The 19751-nt window shown below is 44.6% G+C and overlaps 1 protein-coding gene across 2 annotated transcripts in view; it reads left to right on the top strand.

The window, feature by feature from the left end:
* The window catches only part of LOC138349821 (uncharacterized), a 114180-nt gene that overhangs the window by 69137 nt on the left and 25292 nt on the right, over nucleotides 1-19751 (top strand). For both annotated transcript variants that reach the window (XM_069316540.1, XM_069316539.1), the window contains one exon: nucleotides 12824-13035. In XM_069316540.1, coding sequence (XP_069172641.1) covers nucleotides 12824-13035 — 212 coding nt within the window. The remainder of the gene's footprint in view (nucleotides 1-12823; nucleotides 13036-19751) is intronic.

Below are 19751 nucleotides of genomic sequence, written 5' to 3'. Positions count from 1 at the left end.
GTCGTACAACCACCCGCTAGGTTGGCCTGAACACGTATCAACACACTCGTGTTCCGAGGTAACCCTCGCCTTCCGAGACACATTTTCCAAGGAAATCCGGCTCGTATTCAGAAAAACTCGCATACAGGGACACTCGTGTTCCGAGGTACCACTGTATAACTAAAAGCATGTCTGAAGTTTGAAAGCAACGCATTCACTCCTCTCAAAATGTTCATGTGTTCCTCTGGCGACAGCTTACTATCCAAAACCACCCCAAGGTCTTATTCTTTACTATAGTTCTGTAATTCCTTTCCACATAATTTGTAAGTTATGTTAGGTCTATTTTCTCTGATCCCACGTTCCATAACATGGCATTTATTCACATTGAATTTCATTTGCCACTTTATGCTCCAAGCTCTTATTTTATCTAGATCGATTTGAAGGGCATTACAATTTTCTGCGTCTCTTATCTTCCACAGTATCTTAGCATCATTCACAAAGATGTTCAAATATTTCTGTATTCTTTCTGATCATTTATGTATATGATGAACATTACTGGTGCAAGAACTGAACTCTTTGGTACTCTGCTAGTAACACTCTTCCAGTCATATATATTGTCTCTGATTGATGCCCTCGTCTGTCTGTCAGTTGGAAAATGTTTCCGTTGTGTCAGAAGTCTCCCTGTCACTCCAACATGTTCCAGTTTCCAGAACAGCCTCTTGTGTGAGATTCTATCAAAAGCCTTTTCTAGGGTGCTCGAGTCCTTCCCTTGTTGACATGGTTCACCCTACTCTATCTCCCCCCCAACCTTTTCCCTTGCTACTGGGAGCCGGTCGGCCGAGCGGACAGCACACTGGACTTGTGATCCTGTGGTCCCGGGCGCCGGCGAGAAACAATGGGCAGAGCTTCTTTCACCCTATGCCCCTGTTACCTAGGAGTAAAATAGGTACCTGGGTGTTAGTCAGCTGTCACGGGCTGCTTCCTGGGGGTGGAGGCCTTGTCGAGGACCAGGCCGTGGGGACACTAAAGCCCTGAAATCATCTCAAGATCTCTCCCATATGTCGAGGGTTTCGGAGTCAGGGCAGGGTTTAGTTGGGAATGAGACTCGGGCTGCCCCATTTGATGCAGGGACGGAGGCCGTTGAACCTGTTTGTCCCGCCAAGGCTTCTGGGTCCTCCCAGCGGACCCCATCCCCTCTTTGAGGCGTTTCTCCCTAAACTCTGCATTCTCTTCAAGGGTGGTGGGCGTGGATGTGGGTTCTACCCGAGAGCCTCTCTCAAGGGGTCTCGGGGCTCAGGGGGGTGGGAACCTGCTTGGTGTGCTTGGGTTCCGCTTTGCTCTTGCTTAGGCCTGTGTGCTTCTGTGCAAGGATTTTGCTGTAGGGAAGGGGTTTTTCGTTCCCTTCCCTTTGGCGCTAGTTTTGCCATATTTGCCGGCGTGTTATGCGTTTTCGGTCACCCTCCGGTCTGTTGCTGCGTTGTTTATATTGGCGGCCATTTTGCTATCCTGCTTGCATTCCTGGCCACCAGGGCAGCACTGTGTCGTGTTTACTTTGGAGACTGTTTGGGTTCACTTGAATGCATTTTCTGGGGGGAGCCCCTACGGCTCCCCGGAGCTTACCAGGCTGATATGCTAATGTTAGACTTTAGCATCAGTCATGTGTACGGAGTTCTTATGGGCCTACCAGGGACCATGAGCCAGAACCTGGCCCCCTCAGAGAGGCAAGGGGAGAAATGGCCTATAGAAACCCCTGTGTAGTTGGAAGCATTCTATGTCTGCCATCGACCGGGTTAGGCACCCAGAAAGGTAGGCATCCCAAAACAAACCCCTATTCCGGTGAAAATTGCAACCAGAAGCCGAACGAGTGGATAGAACTCCCCAAACAAAAACGAGCAAACTAGTATGACGTCATTCGTCGTCGCGCCACTGTCTGTGCAGCCCCCCCACCTCCCTGGGAGGGGGAAGGGGGAGCCCCAGACCTACCTCGCCGGCGATCCACACCCCAGTTCTTCGGCTGATGCTTGTAATTACCTAAGTGTAATTACCTAAGTGTAGTTACAGGATGAGAGCTATGCTCGTGGTGTCCCCCGTCTTCCCAGCACTCTTTGTCATATAACGCTTTGAAACTACTGACGGTCTTGGCCTCCACCACCTCCTCACTTAACTTGTTCCAACCGTCTACCACTCTATTTGCGAAGGTGAATTTTCTTATATTTCTTCGGCATCTGTGTTTAGCTAGTTTAAATCTATGACCTCTTGTTCCTGAAGTGCCAGGTCTCAGGAAATCTTCCCTGTCGATTTTATCAATTCCTGTTACTATTTTGTATGTAGTGATCATATCACCTCTATTTCTTCTGTCTTCTAGTTTTGGCATGTTTAAGGCTTCTAACCTCTCCTTGTAGCTCTTACCCTTCAGTTCTGGGAGCCACTTAGTAGCATGTCTTTGCACCTTTTCCAGTTTGTTGATGTGCTTCTTAAGATATGGGCACCACACAACAGCTGCATATTCTAGCTTTGGCCTAACAAAAGTCATGAACAATTTCTTTAGTATATCGCCATCCATGTAATTAAATGCAATTCTGAAGTTAGAAAGCGTGGCACATGCTCCTCGCACAATATTCTTTATGTGGTCCTCAGGTGATAGTTTTGTATCTAGAACCACCCCTAGATCTCTTTCTTTATCAGAATTCTTTAAAGATTTCTCACATAATATATAGGTTGTGTGGGGTCTATGTTCTCCTATTCCACATTCCATAACATGACATTTATTAACATTAAATTCCATTTGCCAAGTGGTGCTCCATATACTTATTTTATCCAGGTCTTCTTGAAGGGCATGACAATCATCTAAATTTCTTATCCTTCCTATTATCTTAGCATCATCAGCAAACATGTTCATATAATTCTGTATACCAACTGGTAGATCATTTATGTACACAATAAACATCACTGGTGCAAGAACTGAACCCTGTGGTACTCCACTTGTGACATTTCTCCATTCCGATACATTGCCTCTGATTACTGCCCTCATTTTTCTATCAGTCAGAAAATTTTTCATCCATGACAGAAGCTTACCTGTCACCCCTCCAATATTTTCCAGTTTCCAGGACAACCTCTTATGTGGAACTCTGTCGAAAGCCTTTTTTAGATCCAGATAGATGCAGTCAACCCAACCATCTCTTTCCTGTAATATCTCTGTGGCTCGATCATAGAAACTGAGTAAATTCGATACACAGGATCTTCCAGATCGAAAACCATACTGTCTGTCTGATATTATATCATTTCTCTCCAGGTGTTCTACCCATTTAGTTTTGATTAGTTTTTCCAATACTTTCACTATTACACTTGTCAATGATACAGGTCTATAATTGAGGGGGTCTTCCCTGCTGCCACTTTTGTAGATTGGAACTATATTAGCCTGTTTCCACACGTCTGCTACGATTTCTGTACACAGGGATGCCTGAAAGATCAGGTGAAGTGGAATGCTGAGCTCAGATGCACATTCTCTCAGAACCCATGGTGAAACTCTATCTGGGCCAGCTGCTTTGTTCTTACCGAGCTCCTTTAGCATATTTTCCACTTCATCTCTAGACACCTCTATCCGCTCTATGTTGTTCTCTGGAATTCTTATTGTGTCTGGTTCTCTGAAGATTTCATTTTGTACAAACACACTTTGGAACTTTTCATTTAATGTTTCACACATTTCCTTTTCATTTTCCGTGAATCTGTTTCCCATTTTCAACCTCTGGATATTATCCTTTACCTGCAATTTGTTGTTTATGAATTTGGAGAATAGGCCCGGTTCTGTTTTACATTTATCCGCTATCCCTTTTTCAAAATTTCTTTCTGCCTCTCTCCTTACTGCTGTATAGTTGTTTCTCGCATCTTTGTATCGCTGGTATGTTTGGGGGTTTGGCCTCTTCCTATACTGATTCCACTTTTGTGTCTTTTGGTCTCTTGCCCTCTCACAATTTCTGTCGAACCAATCCTGTTTTCTGGCCCTGCATCTCTGTTTTGGTATAAATTATTTTGTGCCTTTTTCATATATTTCACAAAACTTGACATACATCTCATTCACTTCCTTGCCTAGCATCAAGTCTGTCCAATTATACTCACTAAAAAAATTTCTAAGGTCCTCTCCTGAAGTCTGGTTTTTCAACTGCTTCAACCTCCTTATTTTCTTCCAGCTTATAACGCATTTTATACTTTATTCCCAAAAAGACATGGTCACTTTTACCCAAGGGAGGAAGGTACTGAATGTCAAATGTATCTTCCTCCTTCCTGGTAAATATCAAATCTAGCATGGAGGGAATGTCCCCTTCCCTCATCCTCGTAGCTTGTTTAACATGTTGATACAAGAATGTTTCCAAGATGAGGTCTACAAATTTACAGGTCCAAAAATCTTCTGTTTTAGCTTCATATGCTTCCCAGTCTATGGATTTCAAGTTGAAGTCACCGACTATCAACAGTCGTGATCTATCTTTATCCGCTCTCGCTATAATCTCTCTCATTATTGTTATAAGACCTTCTCGTTTACTATCTAGCTCCTCCTTTGACCATGTGCTGCTTGGCGGTGGACTATATGCATTTATTATCATTAGTTTATCATCCTCATGGCAGATCTCTAGTGCTATTATGTCAAATTCTTGTGGATTGGCAGTCATTATTTCGTTCACCTTTAGGTGTTCTTTTACCAGCACAGCAACGCCACCGCCTTTCCTAATTTTTCTGTCCCGTCTCCAAATTGAGTAGCCCCTTGGGAATATGACCTTATTTAAAATTACATCTTCAAGTTTTGTCTCCGTGAGTGCAACAATGTCTGGTGTCTGCAGCTGTATTACATTACTTAACTCCAGTATCTTTGATCTCACTCCATCTATGTTGGTGTATGCAATCTTCAGGAACTTGTTCCCCCTCTCCTTATTCTTCACTCCCCCTCTCTCTATTGATTTTGTTGGTTTGTCTTTATGTACCACTTTACTGGTTTGCCTACCCCTATCACTTTGTAGAAAAAAGAATTTATTTCTTCTTCATTCCTGCTCTCATTTAAATGTTTTGCCTCGGCGAGGTTCAGTTTCAGCTTCGCTCTATCTTCTTTTGAAAGATCTCGTCTTAACGACCACCCTTTCCCATCCTCATCACTTTGCAATTTTCTAGCATTCCTTAGTACTTCTTCCATCTGTTTGGCACCGTTTAGGGTGATCCTCAAAGGTCGATCTTTCCCTTTTACGTACCTGCCTATTCTCCTGTAGTCGCACACATTCTCTATGGTTGTAAGACCTTCCACGAGGCCAACAATTTTATCTACTACTTTAGCTTCTTCTAGTGGCACCGGTTGTGTGCTCCGGCTCCAGTGGTTGTTTCAGCACTATACCTAGAGTGTGGTGTCTGTCTTCTAGGTGGTGCGTGAGCCAGGAGTGAGTCTTCAGTACTCGGGCTGCATGCGCCTAGGGTTCCCTTCCCAAGGTGCCCTGTAAGTACTGCCCTTGGGGCTTGGGGTTACCTTCCACAAGTTCCTTGAGTCCTGCTTCTGCTAGGCCGTTTGCTGCTCGGTTTTCGGTCGCCCTTTGTGTGATGGGGGGTTCTGTCTCCCTTGTTCGTCTTAGGGTAAGGGGCAGTTTGCACTGGCAGGGCGCAGGGTGCTGCGCAGCTAGTTTTCACCAATCATTGCAGCCGGCTCTATTCCGCCTGGGTATGCTGTACTCTTGTGGGGTTTTCTTTTTCTTTTTGTTTGTCTACCTGGTGGGGGCTCTGCCTTTGATTTTTTCCCCTTTTGTGTCTAGTTCTCTTCCTTCTTTCGGTGGTTCCCCCTGCAGGAGACCTCTTGGCCCACATGAGGCGGCTCCTTCCTTGTACTCATCCTGCCCCTCTCCTATGCTTGTCTAACCATGCTTGAGTTCGGGGCCCCGCCTCCCCCTTGTTCCTCGGTGCAACGGTGGAGGTGCCTGTTCGGTGGTACGTTTTCCTGTAATTACCTAAGTGTAGTTACAGGATGAGAGCTACGTTTAGGTAATTGAGGGTGTTGAGGGTGTTATGTGCTTGCGGGGTTGGGCTCTGGCTCTTTGGTTCCGCCTCTCACCTGTCGTTCGCCTGACGTGCGGATTCTGTGCCTCCTGGGCGCTCTCGTCTCTACACTTGGGGCTGTGTATGGGGTCACCCCAGATGTGAGCTGCCTAATGTGTTCCGTCGGTTGCTTGTTACACTGCACATGTTTCTTCTAACGTCAATGTGGCTCTGTTGGATACTCGGTTTCCACCTGTGTTCCTTGTTGTGTGCCACTCGTGTTACAATTCATCTTTATTTACCCTGTCGCTTCCTCTGGGAGTGTAATTACCTAAGTGTAGTTACAGGATGAGAGCTACGCTCGTGGTGTCCCGTCTTCCCAGCACTCTTTGTCATATAACGCTTTGAAACTACTGACGGTCTTGGCCTCCACCACCTTCTCACCTAACTTCTTCCAACCGTCTACCACTGTTTGCGAAAGTGAATTTTCTTATATTTCTTCGGCATCTGTGTTTAGCTAGTTTATATCTATGACCTCTTGTTCTTGAAGTTCCAGGTTTCAGGAAATCTTCCCTGTCGATTTTATCAATTCCTGTTACTATTTTGTATGTAGTGATCATATCACCTCTTTTTCTTCCGTCTTCCAGTTTTGGCATATTTAATGCCTCTAACCTCTCCTCGTAGCTCTTGCCCTTCAGTTCTGGGAGCCACTTAGTAGCATGTCTTTGCACCTTTTCCAGTTTGTTGATGTGCTTCTTAAGATATGGGCACCACACAGCCGCTGCATATTCTAGCTTTGGCCTAACAAAAGTCGTGAACAATTTCTTTAGCATATCACCATTCATGTATTTAAAAGCAATTCTGGAGTTAGAAAGCGTGGCATAGGCTCCTCGCACAATATTCTTTGTGGTCCTCAGGTGATAGTTTTCTATCTAGAACCGGTAGCTGACCCAGCTGTGGTTTCAGGTGCTGCTTGCACGGTGTCCGAACCTGGAGGTTTTCTTGCGGTTCTGCCTCTTTCAACAGATCGGCTCAGTGCGTCATGTGGCTGGTTCAATCTTCTCGAGTCTTCGTGTATGGCCTTCTTCACTCGAGTTTATCATCTGTATGGTGGTCAAGTGACTTCCTTGTTAGTATCCCACCTGATAGTATCCAACCTGAGGGCTTCTTCTCGGCGGCAGTATGAAGTCTCCTGGCGGTCCTTCTGTTTCTTTTTGCGTCTTCATCGCTGTGCTTCCCTTTCTGTTACGGTGGTTTTGTCATTTCTCTCTTGGTTGTTCCAGGACTGTCATCTTATGCCTAACACTGTCGCCTCATATCGTGTGGCACTGGCAGAGCTGCTTCATCTTGCTTTCGGTTTTGATGTTACGTTTGCGCCGTTTCGCAAGCTGTCTCGGGCATTTTTTCACCTCGGGCCTGCACATGCGCCGCCTGAGCCGTCCTGGTCTTTGGACAGAGTGCTCTCTTTTCTTTCCTCTCCTCGGTTTGTTGTGGCCCCTTTGGTTCTGGATTGTTTTTCAAAAGCTCCTTTCCTGTTGGCATTGGCCTCTGGGGGTCAGGTTGGTGAGCTTCATACCCTCCTCCGGCGCAGAGGTTTCTGCTCCTTCGGTTGAGGAGATCGGTTTGTTCGTTTGCAGCCTCCTTCTTTTCTGGTGAAGAATGAGAAGGCTGCTTTCTGGAGGGGACCCTGGGTTGTTGATGTTTGGTTGGTTAGGCCGGGGGTGCATCATGTTTTGTGTCCAGTTGTATTTCTCTGCCGTTATTTGCGCGCCACGGCTTCTGTGAACGCGCTTTGGGTTGATCTGGTTTCCCTCCTTACCTGTTCACAGATGCGGGTCTCCCAGGTCGTCCGCAGAGTTATTAACCCTTAAAGTGCGCATCACGTCATATGACGTGTTGGACGTTGTTCCAGTCAACTGCGCATCATGTCATATGATGTGTTGGAGTACTACGCAAGATTTAAATGGCCCGCGGATACACGGGGTTCACCCACACCTTTATCAGGGCTCTTGTAAACAGATTCCATTTTTTAAAAAAATCGTGGGCCAAACTCTCAGGGGTTATTGGCCTCAGTATTGAGTGAGCAACCAAGCCTGATGCACACAGCATGAGCTAACAGCACTGCTGTTCAGCTTGTGACCACAGCATCGCCTAAAAATGCCAAAATATACTTGTTCATGCTATTATGTAGCGATGATATTATTACAGAAGACCCCTGACTGTGATAAAACTGACCAGGGTTCTGATAATAGCAGGATTGTGGTGATATTTAGCGCTGTGCTCCATGGAGGGAGGAGTAATGCTGTGGGAGGGAGGGTGGTGGCGATATCTTCTGACTGTGTGTGGCCATCTTTTATTGACTGCACTCACCATACCAGCTTAGTGGTTCGCTATGATGAACACAAATGTAGATACTTATATATAACGTGTGTATAGAGGGTATAAACAGCAAGAGAAAGTTTGGAGCCGCCATTTTGGTGAGGGCGGTGGCGTCGTCTGCACGACGCCACCGTGCAGACGACGGTGTTGTTTACTGGTTACCATGATGGTCTTTGGGCACCATACCAGTTTATTTGTACAGGTATGGTGAATAGAACAGGTAGATATTTATATATAATGTGTGTATATAGTGTAATAACACCACACAGTATTGTTGGATGAGAAATATTAGTCCGTCTGGCCTTGAGGGCGGCAGCCATCAGCTGACTGTGTGAGGTCCTAGTACGTCTTTGTGCCTTTACTCACCATACAAGCTTAGATGTACAGTTATGGTGAACAAAACGTGTAGATACTTATATATAACGTCTGTATATAGTGAATTATAGCAAAAACATTATTTTGGGAGGAGAATGTGGGTGAGTCAGATGACTGGAGGGAGGGCGGGAGTGGCTGGCTGGTACACGGCGGTCACTCCTCGTTACTTTTTGACTCATAATAGCTACTTAGTGGTTCGTTATAGTGAACAAAACATGCAGATACTTATATGTAACCTGTGCTTCTAGTGTAATAACCGACAAAGTATTTGTTCACTGATTGATGAACATAATTGAATCAACAATATGCACACCATATTTTTGAGTACAGCAATGATTCACTCATTTTATTATATAAATATATCAAACTACAAACTATTGAATAATATTACAGCAAAAAAACTATGAAAAATCAATCAGAGATATTGAAATAATTCGGTAATTATCTCTTTGTGACAACTCTGGCCTGACAGCTGGCGAGCAACAGACCGCCTGGGACGCATGCTGAGTCAGCGCCTACAATTTGCCAGACCTTCCCGCCCTATAGCGGGCAATATGTCACTTACGATTTTTTTATTATTTTTCCCGTGATCAGTGAACACAAATTAACAGGTTAGGAAGAAAATTTTTTTTTTTTTTTTCAAAATGACATGCGCCTGTGGGGATGACAGGATATTAAACCCCGAGCATGTTAAGGGTTAAGGCTAGCCAGCCTGCGGTCTATCCCCGTGCCCATGACATTCACAAGTTCGCGGCCCTTGCCGCCGTCTTTGGGAATATGTCTTGGGCTGACATTCGGGCGTGGGGATTTTGGTGGTTGAACAGGGTCCTGGCTGCTCGTTACCTTGTTAACGTTCCTAGGGCCCGGTTGGGCCTGTGTCTGTTTGGGTCGGCGGATGCACCCAGTTGTCTCGACTTCGGATTGAGGTGTGAGCAGCAACCGCCTCCTGGGTAAGTCCCTCTTTTTTCCTCTGTTGGTAGTTAGCTCCGGGGAGCCGTAGGGTCTCCCCCAGAAAACCAGTGTTGAATGTAATAAAATGCCATTTTCTGGGTGAGACTCGGAGGCTCCCCAGCATCCCTCCCTCCGGTTGGCGTTTTTTTTCGGGCATTTTTTACATACAGCCTCAGAACTGGGGTGTGGATCGCCGGCACGGGAGGTTTGGCCCCCCCCCCCCATCCTCTCCCAGGGAGGGGGGAGCTGCGCAGACGGCAGCGATGGGTGACGTCATACTAGATTGCTAGTTTTTGTTTGGGGAGTTCTATCCACTCTACTAGATTAAGGCAGTGTCTGGAATGCTTAATCTTAATTAAATGTATTAAGGCAGTGTCTGGGATGCTCCCGGACGCAGGGTCAAATCCTCGTCACGGCCCTTGTGGATTTGTTCTATCCACTCTTTTGGTTGCATTTTTCAACAGAATAGGGGTTTGTTTTGGGACGCTTACCTTTCCGGGTGCCTGACCCGGTCGATGGCAGACATAGAATGCTTCCAACAACACAGGTGTTTCTATAGGCCATTGCTACCCTTGCCTCTCTCAAGGGGGGCCTGGTTCTGGCTCGTGGTCCCTGGTAGGTTATCTTGACGTCATCTTGAGATGATTTCGGGGCTTGTGTCCCTGCAGCCCGGTCCTCGACCAGGCCTGGTTGATACTTGGTTGATGGGGTTCTGGGAGTTCTACTCCCCAAGCCCGGCCCGAGACCAGGCTTGACTTGTGAGAGTTTGGTCCACCAGGCTGTCGCTTGGAGCAGTCCACAGGCCTCCACCCCCAGGAAGCAACCTGGGACAGCTGACTAACTCCCAGGTACCTATTTACTGCTAGGTAACAGGGGCATTAGGGTGAAAGAAACCATGCACATTGTTTCTCGCTGTCGCCTGGGATTGAACCCGGGACCACAGGATTACGCGTTCAGTGTTCTGTTTACTCAGCCATCGGCCTCTCCACTGGTTCTGTCTTCCTCAGATACTGGTAGGCCCATAAGAATGTAACACCGTAAAGGTGTTTGGTTTAGTTGTATTTAAAATACATAGAGATTCAGGAGTCACAGACAGGGATTTAAGAAGGCGCCAGTTTGTCGGCCTGAGTCTCACACCTCTAAGCGTTAATGACCTCAAGTTGACCTGAGGTCAAGTCATGCGAATTTCACCTTGCTTCCGCTAATCTTATAATTGGAGCCTGGTAGCCTTCAAACATGCCGACGTTTAAGGAGTGGCTTGGTAGAGTGCCTGAGGCTATCTACTTGTGGGCGGAGTTAGTTACTAGGTTAGGTTAGTTACTCGGAGAGCAGAGCATAGGGCATTGACAGATAGAACAGGAGCCAGCCAGCAGAGAAGACGGCCTAGCCAGGGAGGCTGTCGGCCGGCAGGGCGGGACAGTCTCTGTCAACTACAGACCGCCCCCCTCTCAATCCAGCTATAGGCAGACACTTGGTGAGTTGAGCATTAAGGTGACTTGGTCGTGTTTACAAATGTTGTGTGAGAAGCAGGGGCAGTCAAGTTGTAGGGTTCTCAAATTCTTGGATGATGGCTCACTTTGAATATTAATCTTTAACATTTTAATTAAATTGCTTAAATTATGATACTTATCATGTGAAATATAATTGAATTTATTATTTAAATGGTCTTTTAACTTTGTTCCCTAGAGTTTTTAAGTTGAGATGAGAAAGTCTCTGCGCTTTCATGATTTAATGAGTATATGATACAAATGGAACAGACTAATAATGACCTCGTGATAACATCTTTGAGAATTTTGTGATACAGACAAGTTCCATTCCTTGTCTTGTATGTAATGGTCTAGAATGGATGGTGGCAGCATTTTGTCTTCTACTATCTACTCTTCTACTTCTACTATCTATTCTTCTACTTCTACCTATCTACTCCTCTCCCTCCACCCCCTCTCTGAACTTTCCCTTTCAACTAATGACCCTCCGCACTCCTCCCACTTCTCTACCTCTCTCACCCCACACCCTCACTAATTACTTCACTAGTCATCTCTTTCCTTTCGTGTCTCTTATATGTTTGTGGCAGTGAAATGTGTTCTAGAGTTCTCTCTAGAGTTTCGGGTAGCTGATCAAGTTACGGCGCCTTGTAGTTGTAGCACCTAGGTAGTCAAACACCTAGGTTACAAGGTGTTGAACGAGAGAGGTTGCCTTAGGAACTCTGGAGGTGCTCTAGAATAGTTAGCTAACTGGGGATGGGATAACGGACTAGAGAGAGCTGTTTTCCCCGGCCTCGTTAGTTAACTGGGGGGTTGGAATAATGGACAAGAGAGAGAGCTATTTCCCCCACCCCCCATTAAAAGAACTCCATGCACATGACTGATGCCAAAGTCTGACATTAGCATATCATCCTAGTAAGGTCTAGGGAGCCTCCGTGTCACACCCAAAAAATGGCGTTTCGTTACATTCAACGCTGGTTTTTTACTTATCTGTGGGTATTTATCTTTAGGGAACGGGGCTACCCACAGAAAACCAGCGTTGAATGTAATTGTCATTTTCTAGGCGAGCCCCGGAAGCTCCCTGACACCCTCCCTCCCTCCCTCTGGTCGGTGGTTTTCATCATTCTATGAACCGAGGGTTTTGCCACTGGCTCGCCTGAATGGGCTCCCCCTCCCTCCTATCATGGGAAAGGGGGGGGGGCACTAACAAGCAGGTATGCTAGTTGGATGACAATTTGCTTGCATGTTTGTTTTTATTTTGGGGGTAGTTCTTTGGCTCTGTTCGGACATAGGTAACAATTTTAACCAGTTGGGGGTTTGTATTGTTTCGCCTACTTTTCTGGTGGTATCTACGGTCGATGACAGACATGACAAACTCTAAATGTAGAGTGGTCATTTGGCCATTGTTCCCTGCACCTGTGAGTGGACCAGGTTCTGGCTCTGGGCTCCAGTAGGCACACACAACTCCATGGACTGATTACACCGAACTAATATGGCACATATCAGTTTGGATAGCTTCAGAGAGCCTCCGGGGCTCGCCCAGAAAATGGAGTTTCGTTACATTCAATACTGGTTTAATCAAGTGTATTTTGTATTAGCAATAAATAACATGAAGAATAGTGCTAATGATAATTTCAAAGTGATTTCTTTTCTAGAGTTTAAAACACGGGTGCTGGCAAAACTAGAATCGATCATCACAAATCAACGTGATCAGTTGTCCCTGCTGAAGGAGATTGCTGGATTACAACGTATGCATGTTGAAGACGAGCTTATAGAAGATCTTATACCAAAGCCCTTAAACTCCAAATTAGACCTATTGGAGCTCTCAAGGGTGCTTCAAAAGGATGCAACATTTAGAAAAGAACTGGTATGTATTTCCTCATATTAAAATTATTTTTATAAAGTAGTTCTACACTAAGCTGTGAAAAAACCCGGATGATAATCATGTGGTTCCCCATAAGATAACACTGCTGTGAATTGGGAAGAAAATTCTGTAGTTTTACAGGGTGACAGTTGAGGCATTGGTGCCACAAGGAACTTTTCAAATGTTATCATTCTGGTACTAGGGAGTATTGGAGGATATTTATCATTCAGCTAAAATAAAATTCAGGTGGGGGGGGGCCATTGTGGCTCCCTGAAGCTATTATCTCTGATAGTGTGCTATATTACTAGGTCCCATCAGTTACGGAGTTTTATTGGCCTACTGGGGACCACTAGCCAGAACCTGCCCCCCCCCCTCCCCTTGCACAGGGCATGGGACATAAGATAACATTTTATGAATTTATTCATGTCAGGCTTCACCTAGGAAGACACCTAGAAAGTCAATGAAACAAAACAAAAATCAATGCAAGACTTCAATCAAAACAAGACTTCAAATTAAACCACAGCCTTGCGAGCAGCCAGAAGAATGACCCCCCTCCCCAACAATGTAAACGAACGCTCGAAATTTCACAAAACTAGCGCAACCTCATTTGTTTCACCTCCCCTTATTTGGGGGGAGATGGGAAATGGCCCGTGTTTAGCCGACTGCTCCACCATCAGTTCTATTCTGGTGGTAGTGTTTGCTGTAGTCGCCTTCTCTTCTGTTCTGGCTCTGGTGTCCTGTTTTCAGGTAAATGATGTGTTTGTCTTTGTGGATATTCTTGTGCACTTTGGTACAGTGTGAGCCAGGAGTTGAGATTTGGAGCTGCATGTGCTCAGGGTTCTCTTCCTTGTGCACTGCTTAGTGCATTCTTGCATGATTCTAGTGGACTCTTGTTGCAGGATTCTCTTCCTTGCACTGCCAGGGTTATCTTCCCTGGAGTGTTCAAGTATTGCGCCACTAGAACTCTTCACTGCTTGTGGTGGCCCCTCACCCTAGGTGAGTCAGTTGTTGTTGACTTTGTCTTTCCTCATGTAAGAAGTGATTTTGGCTGGGGGGGGGGGGGTGGCAATGTGGGATGCAAGCTATATTCAGCCCACTGAGGTCAGTCTTCACAGCCATATGTGACAGGCTGTGTTCGCCTACTTGTATGTCATTAGTATACTGTTATACCCCAGCTTTAACCAGTTCAGACTGGATATGCAGAGGTCATACCTTTAAAATGTCAAGGTACATCTATTACAAGGTAATTCATTCTGCAGTATTTGAAACACCATTATATGCATGTGTATTCTGGTTTGTTGAATAGTATTTTGCTGCATTATTAAATTTCTTGATGTGTTGTGAGAGAGTATTGTAATGCTAGTTTTGTTGGCTGGCCGCTACTACTGTCATTACTTCCTTTCCTACTCCCATGCCTGTGTGTGTCTGTCAGTACAGTCAACCCGGTGCAGTTGGTAAGCTTCTTGTTTGTTACATATACATACATATTTGTATGATGCTAATTTTGTGTAGTTGAACATCTACATATGTCTCCAAGATGTGTACAGTGGTACCTCGGTTTAAGAGTTTAATCCATTCCTGGAGACAGCTCGTATTCCAAAGCTAATTTCCTCATAAGAAATAATGGGAAATGAATTAATCCGTTCCTGAGTACCCTAAAAACCCCACTTCAAACTAAATTTTATACCTAATTCATCTGAATAAACCTACAAAACTATGTTCAAGTTATTACTTACCTTTGTTGTTGAATGCTGTAGGCGTATGGAAGATGGTGAGGAGGGAGGAGGAGGGGAGGTGTTATTGTTTGTAAGGGGAGTCCCCTTCCATTGTAACATCATGCAGTGAGGACCTTTCTGGTGTGCACTCCCTGGCACGTTTTGCCCGAGTACCACTAGGTCCTGGTTGTGGCTCACTGCTCGATTTTCTCACAACAAATCTGTCCATGGACACTTGTTTTTCCCTTCTTCGCAAGCTGTCTCTGTAGTAAGGCATCACATTGTCATTGAAAAGATTAAGGCAACGGCCTACTACAGCTTTCTCTGGGTGAGTCTTTTCAATAAAAGTTTGCATCTCTTCCCACATCTAACACACCTTCTTAATTTGTGCAGAAGAGACATTCGCTACTGCCTCATCCTCCTCCACTGGAGAAACATCATCAGCTGGGTCGTCTTGCTGTTCCTTTTGAAGGGCTTGGAGTTCTTCGGTGGTCAGTTCTTCGTTGTGTTCTTCCACCAACTCCTCCACATCATCACCATCCAATTCCAAGCCCATTTGCTGGCCCAGAGTAACAATTTCCTCAACAATAGGTGCATCATTTACAGGCTCAAACCCCTCAAAGTCTAGTTCTGTTACACATTCAGGCCACTATTTTCTCCAGCCAGAGATCAGGGTTCTTTCAGTCACTTCTTGCCAGACTTTGTCAATGAGTTTTAAAGAACTATAAATGTTAAAATGGTCTTTCCAGAACTCTTTGAGAGTGAGGTTTGTGGCTTCAGTCACTTCCTCAAACCGCGCATATCATATATAAATGATATCAGTGACAAAACCGAAACCGCGCACATCATTTATATATGATTTCGTGTCTAGCGCTATAATTTAAACTCCCTGCCTGGGATAGGGGCAGCTATAGTACAGCCACGACCGATAGTTGCCAGATGCCACCTAGAAAAAAAATCCAGGCCAACATTCTTGGGTGTTACAGCGTCAGTATTGAGCAAGCCACCAAGGCTGGCGCACGCAGCACGAGCTCACAACACCGCTGTTCAGCTTGTGACCACAGCATCGCCTACAAATACCATAATATATATGATACTGCTATTATTTAGCAGTGATAGTATTACTGAAGCCCCCTTGACTGTGATAAAACTTACCAGGATTCTGATAATAGCAGGATTGTGGTGATATTTAGCGCTGTGCTCCATGGAGGGAGGCGTAAGGCTGTGCGAGGGAGGGTTGTGGCGTCGTCTTCTGACTGTGTGTGGCCACCATTTATTGACTGCACTCACCATACCAGCTTAGTGGTTCGATATGGTGAACACAAATGTAGATACTTATATATAACGTGTGTATAGTGTGTGATAACAGCGAGAGGAGTAGGTTGGGAGCCGCCATTTTGGTGAGGGAGGAGCGTCGTCTGCACGTCTTGGCATGGTGTTTACTGATGGCCACTATGGTCTTTGGGCACCATACCAGCTTATTTGTTCAGGTATGGTGAATAAAACAGGTAAATACTTAAATATAATATGTGTATATAGCGTAATAACACCACAAACAATATTGTTGAAGGACAAATATTAGTGCGTCTGGCCTTGAGGGCGGCCGCCGATCAGCTGACTGTGTGAGTAGCTACGTCTTTGTGGCCTTTACTCACCATACAAGCTTAGATGTACCGTTATGGTGAAGAAAACATGTAAATACGTATATATAACGTCTGTGTATAGCGAATAAATACAGAAAGAGTATTGTAGGAGGTGAATGAGGGTGAGTGAGGTGGTGTTGAGGGAGGGAGTGGCAGTGAGTGGCTCGCTGGTGTTTGGCGGTCACTCCTCGTTGCTTTTTGACTCACAAGACCAACTTAGTAGTTCGTTATGGTGTACAAAACATGCAAATACTTATATATAACCTGTGTATATAGTGTAACAACAGCAAAACTATTTGTTTATTGTTTTATGAACATAATAATTGAATCACTAATATGCACACCATAATTTTGAGTACAGCGATGGTTCACACATTTTATAATATAAATATACCACAATTCACTGTATGGAATAATATTACTGCAAGAAAACTAAGAAAAAATCAATCAGAGACATTGAAATATTTAGGTAATAATATATTTGTGGCAACTGCCGTCTGACAGCTCGGGCGGAGTAGACCTCATCTGGTGAAGGCTCTGCCAACGCCCCTTTTTTGCCACACTTCCTTACCCTATTGCGGCTAAAATATGCCACCTACGATTTTTTTGTTATTTTTTCCGTGATCAGGGAACAAAAATGAACACTTCTATAAGACGAAAGAATTTTTTGGAATTTTTTTTTTTTGTTGCGCCTGTGGGTTTGAATTCCATTTGGGCCCCTAGCGGTTTGAGGGTTAAAAACATTTCCGGAAAAGTGCCCTTTCATACAGTTTCTTAAAATTCGCTATGATTTTCTGGTCCATAGGCTGAATTAGAGGAGTGGTGTTAGGAGGAAGGAACTTTATTGTGAGAAATTTACTGTATCTGTGCATTAATTCATCTTCCAATCCTGGAGAATGAGCAGGAGCATTGTCAAGGAGATGCAGGGCCATGAGTGGCAAATGTTTCTCCTGCAGATATTTTTCTGTGGCAGGGCACACCACTTCATTCACCCACTCCGCAAAAATAATCCTAGTCACCCATGCCTTTTTATTAGCCTTCCACATCACACACATTTGGGTTTTCTGCACTTTATACTGTTTGAAAACCCTTGGATTTTCAGAATGATACACTAGCAAGGGTTTAATTTTCAAATCGCCACTCGCATTTGAACACAGCACAAGCATAAACCTATCTTTCATAGGCTTGTGTCCGGGCAATGATTTTCCTCCTTGGTAATGTATGTCCTCTTAGGCAATCTTTTCCAAAACAGTCCTGTTTCGTCAAAAGTAAACACTTGTTGCGGTAGGTATCCCTTAACCTCTGCAACCAATCTAAATTCTTTAAATTGTTTAAATTCTTCAATAAATCCTTCAGCGGCTGGTTTGTCTGAGCTGACTGCCTCCCCATGCCTCACAACACTATGGATACCACTTCTTTTTCTAAATTTTTCAAACCAGCCCCTGCTTGCCTTAAACTCTTTCGTATCTGCATCACTCGTTCCATGGGTTTTCTTTATAAGGTCTTCGTGCAATACCCTGGCTTTCTCACAAATGATGGCCTCCGAAACACTATCACCCTTTAACTCCTTGTCGTGTATCCAAATTAATAACAACTTTTCCACTTCTTCAAGTATTTGTGGTCTTTGTTTCGTCATTGTTCTTACGCCTATTGCCACTTTAGCACTCGTAATGTCGTTTTTCTTCTTAAGTATAGTGCATATTGTTGACATGGCTTTGTTGTACTGCCTACAAAGTTCAATAACACGTGTACCATTTTCATGCTTCCGAATGATCTCTTGTTCCTCCTCTATTGTCATCCTCACATGGGCTTTCTTGCCTTGATCCTTACCACTGGCTTTATTGGGACCCATGGTGAGATATATAATAACAACTTTTATGGTCAAATGACGAAAAATCCAACTAAACACTGAAAATCCGGGTGAAGAATTGACGTGGGATAGTCACTGGGTGCGAGGCCCTGGTAAACTGAGGGGCGGAAGGGCGACGATCGCCGTACCACTACACGCTAGGTCGGTTTGTGTGTGTATCAACAAACTCATGTTCCCAAGTAACCCTCGCCTTCCGAGGCACATTTTCCGAGCAAATCCTGCTCGTATTCAGGGACACTCGTATTCCGAGGTACCACTGTGTGTGTGTGTAATTACCTAAGTGTAGTTACAGGATGAGAGCTACGCTCGTGGTGTCCCATCTTCCCAGCACTCTTTGTCATATAACGCTTTGAAACTACTGACGGTCTTGGCCTCCACCACCTTCTCCCCTACCTTGTTCCAACCGTCTACCACTCTGCGAAAGTGAATTTTCTTATATTTCTTCGGCATCTGTGTTTAGCTAGTTTATATCTATGACCTCTTGTTCCTAACGTTCCAGGTCTCAAGAAATCTTCCCTATTGATTTTATCAATTCCTGTTACTATTTTGTATGTAGTGATCATATCACCTCTTTTTCTTCTGTCTTCTAGTTTTGGCATATTTAACCCTTAACATGCTCGAGATTTAATATCCTGTCTATATATATTTAACCCTTAACATGCTCGGGGTCTAATATCCTGCTATCCACACAGGCGCATGTCATTTTGAAAAAAAAAAAAATTTTTTTTTTTGCTAATCTGTTAAGTTCTGTTCACTGATCACGGGAAAAATAAAAAAAAAATTTATTGTACTTACTTTTGTTGCAATAGAGCCGAGAAGCTCGGTGATGACGTCACAATCTGCATGTTCGCTCATGCAGTACACGCCCGGGAGGTGTTGCGCGCGGTCCTCAAACAGCCAGAGTTGCCACAAATATATTTTCGCGCTATTTATTTACAATGTCTAAGCGCATTTTATCTAATTTTTTTTCACTAATTGTGTTTCAAATACAGTGGTACCTCGGAATGCGATTGTCCCTGTATGCGAGGTTTTCGGAAGGCGAGGTGTATTTACTCCAAAAATTTGTCTCGGAAGGCGATGGTTACTTCGGGAGGCGAGTTTGTTGATACGCGTACAGCCGACCTAGCGCGTGGTCGTTCGGCGATCGTCGCCCCTCTGCCCCTCAGTTTACCATTGTCTCGCGCTCAGTGACTACCCCCACATCAATTCTTCTCGCGGATTTACAGTGTTTTGTTGGATTTTTGGTGATTTGTCTATACAATTTGTTATTATATATCTCACCATGAGTCCCAAGAAAGCCAGTGGTAAGGATAAAGGCCAGAAAGCTCATGTGAGGATGACAATAGAGGAGAAACAAGAGATCATTCGTAAGCATGAGAACGGTACACGTGTTGTTGAACTTTGTAGGCAGTACAAGAAAGCCACATCAACAATATGCACTATACTTAAGAAGAAAAATAAGATTATGAGTGCTAATGTGGCAAAAGGAGT

The sequence above is a fragment of the Procambarus clarkii genome, chromosome 84 (genome assembly GCF_040958095.1).
Source record: "Procambarus clarkii isolate CNS0578487 chromosome 84, FALCON_Pclarkii_2.0, whole genome shotgun sequence".
In the NCBI taxonomy this organism is placed as follows: domain Eukaryota; kingdom Metazoa; phylum Arthropoda; class Malacostraca; order Decapoda; family Cambaridae; genus Procambarus; species Procambarus clarkii.
This window is presented reverse-complemented; position numbering and strand designations above follow the sequence as displayed.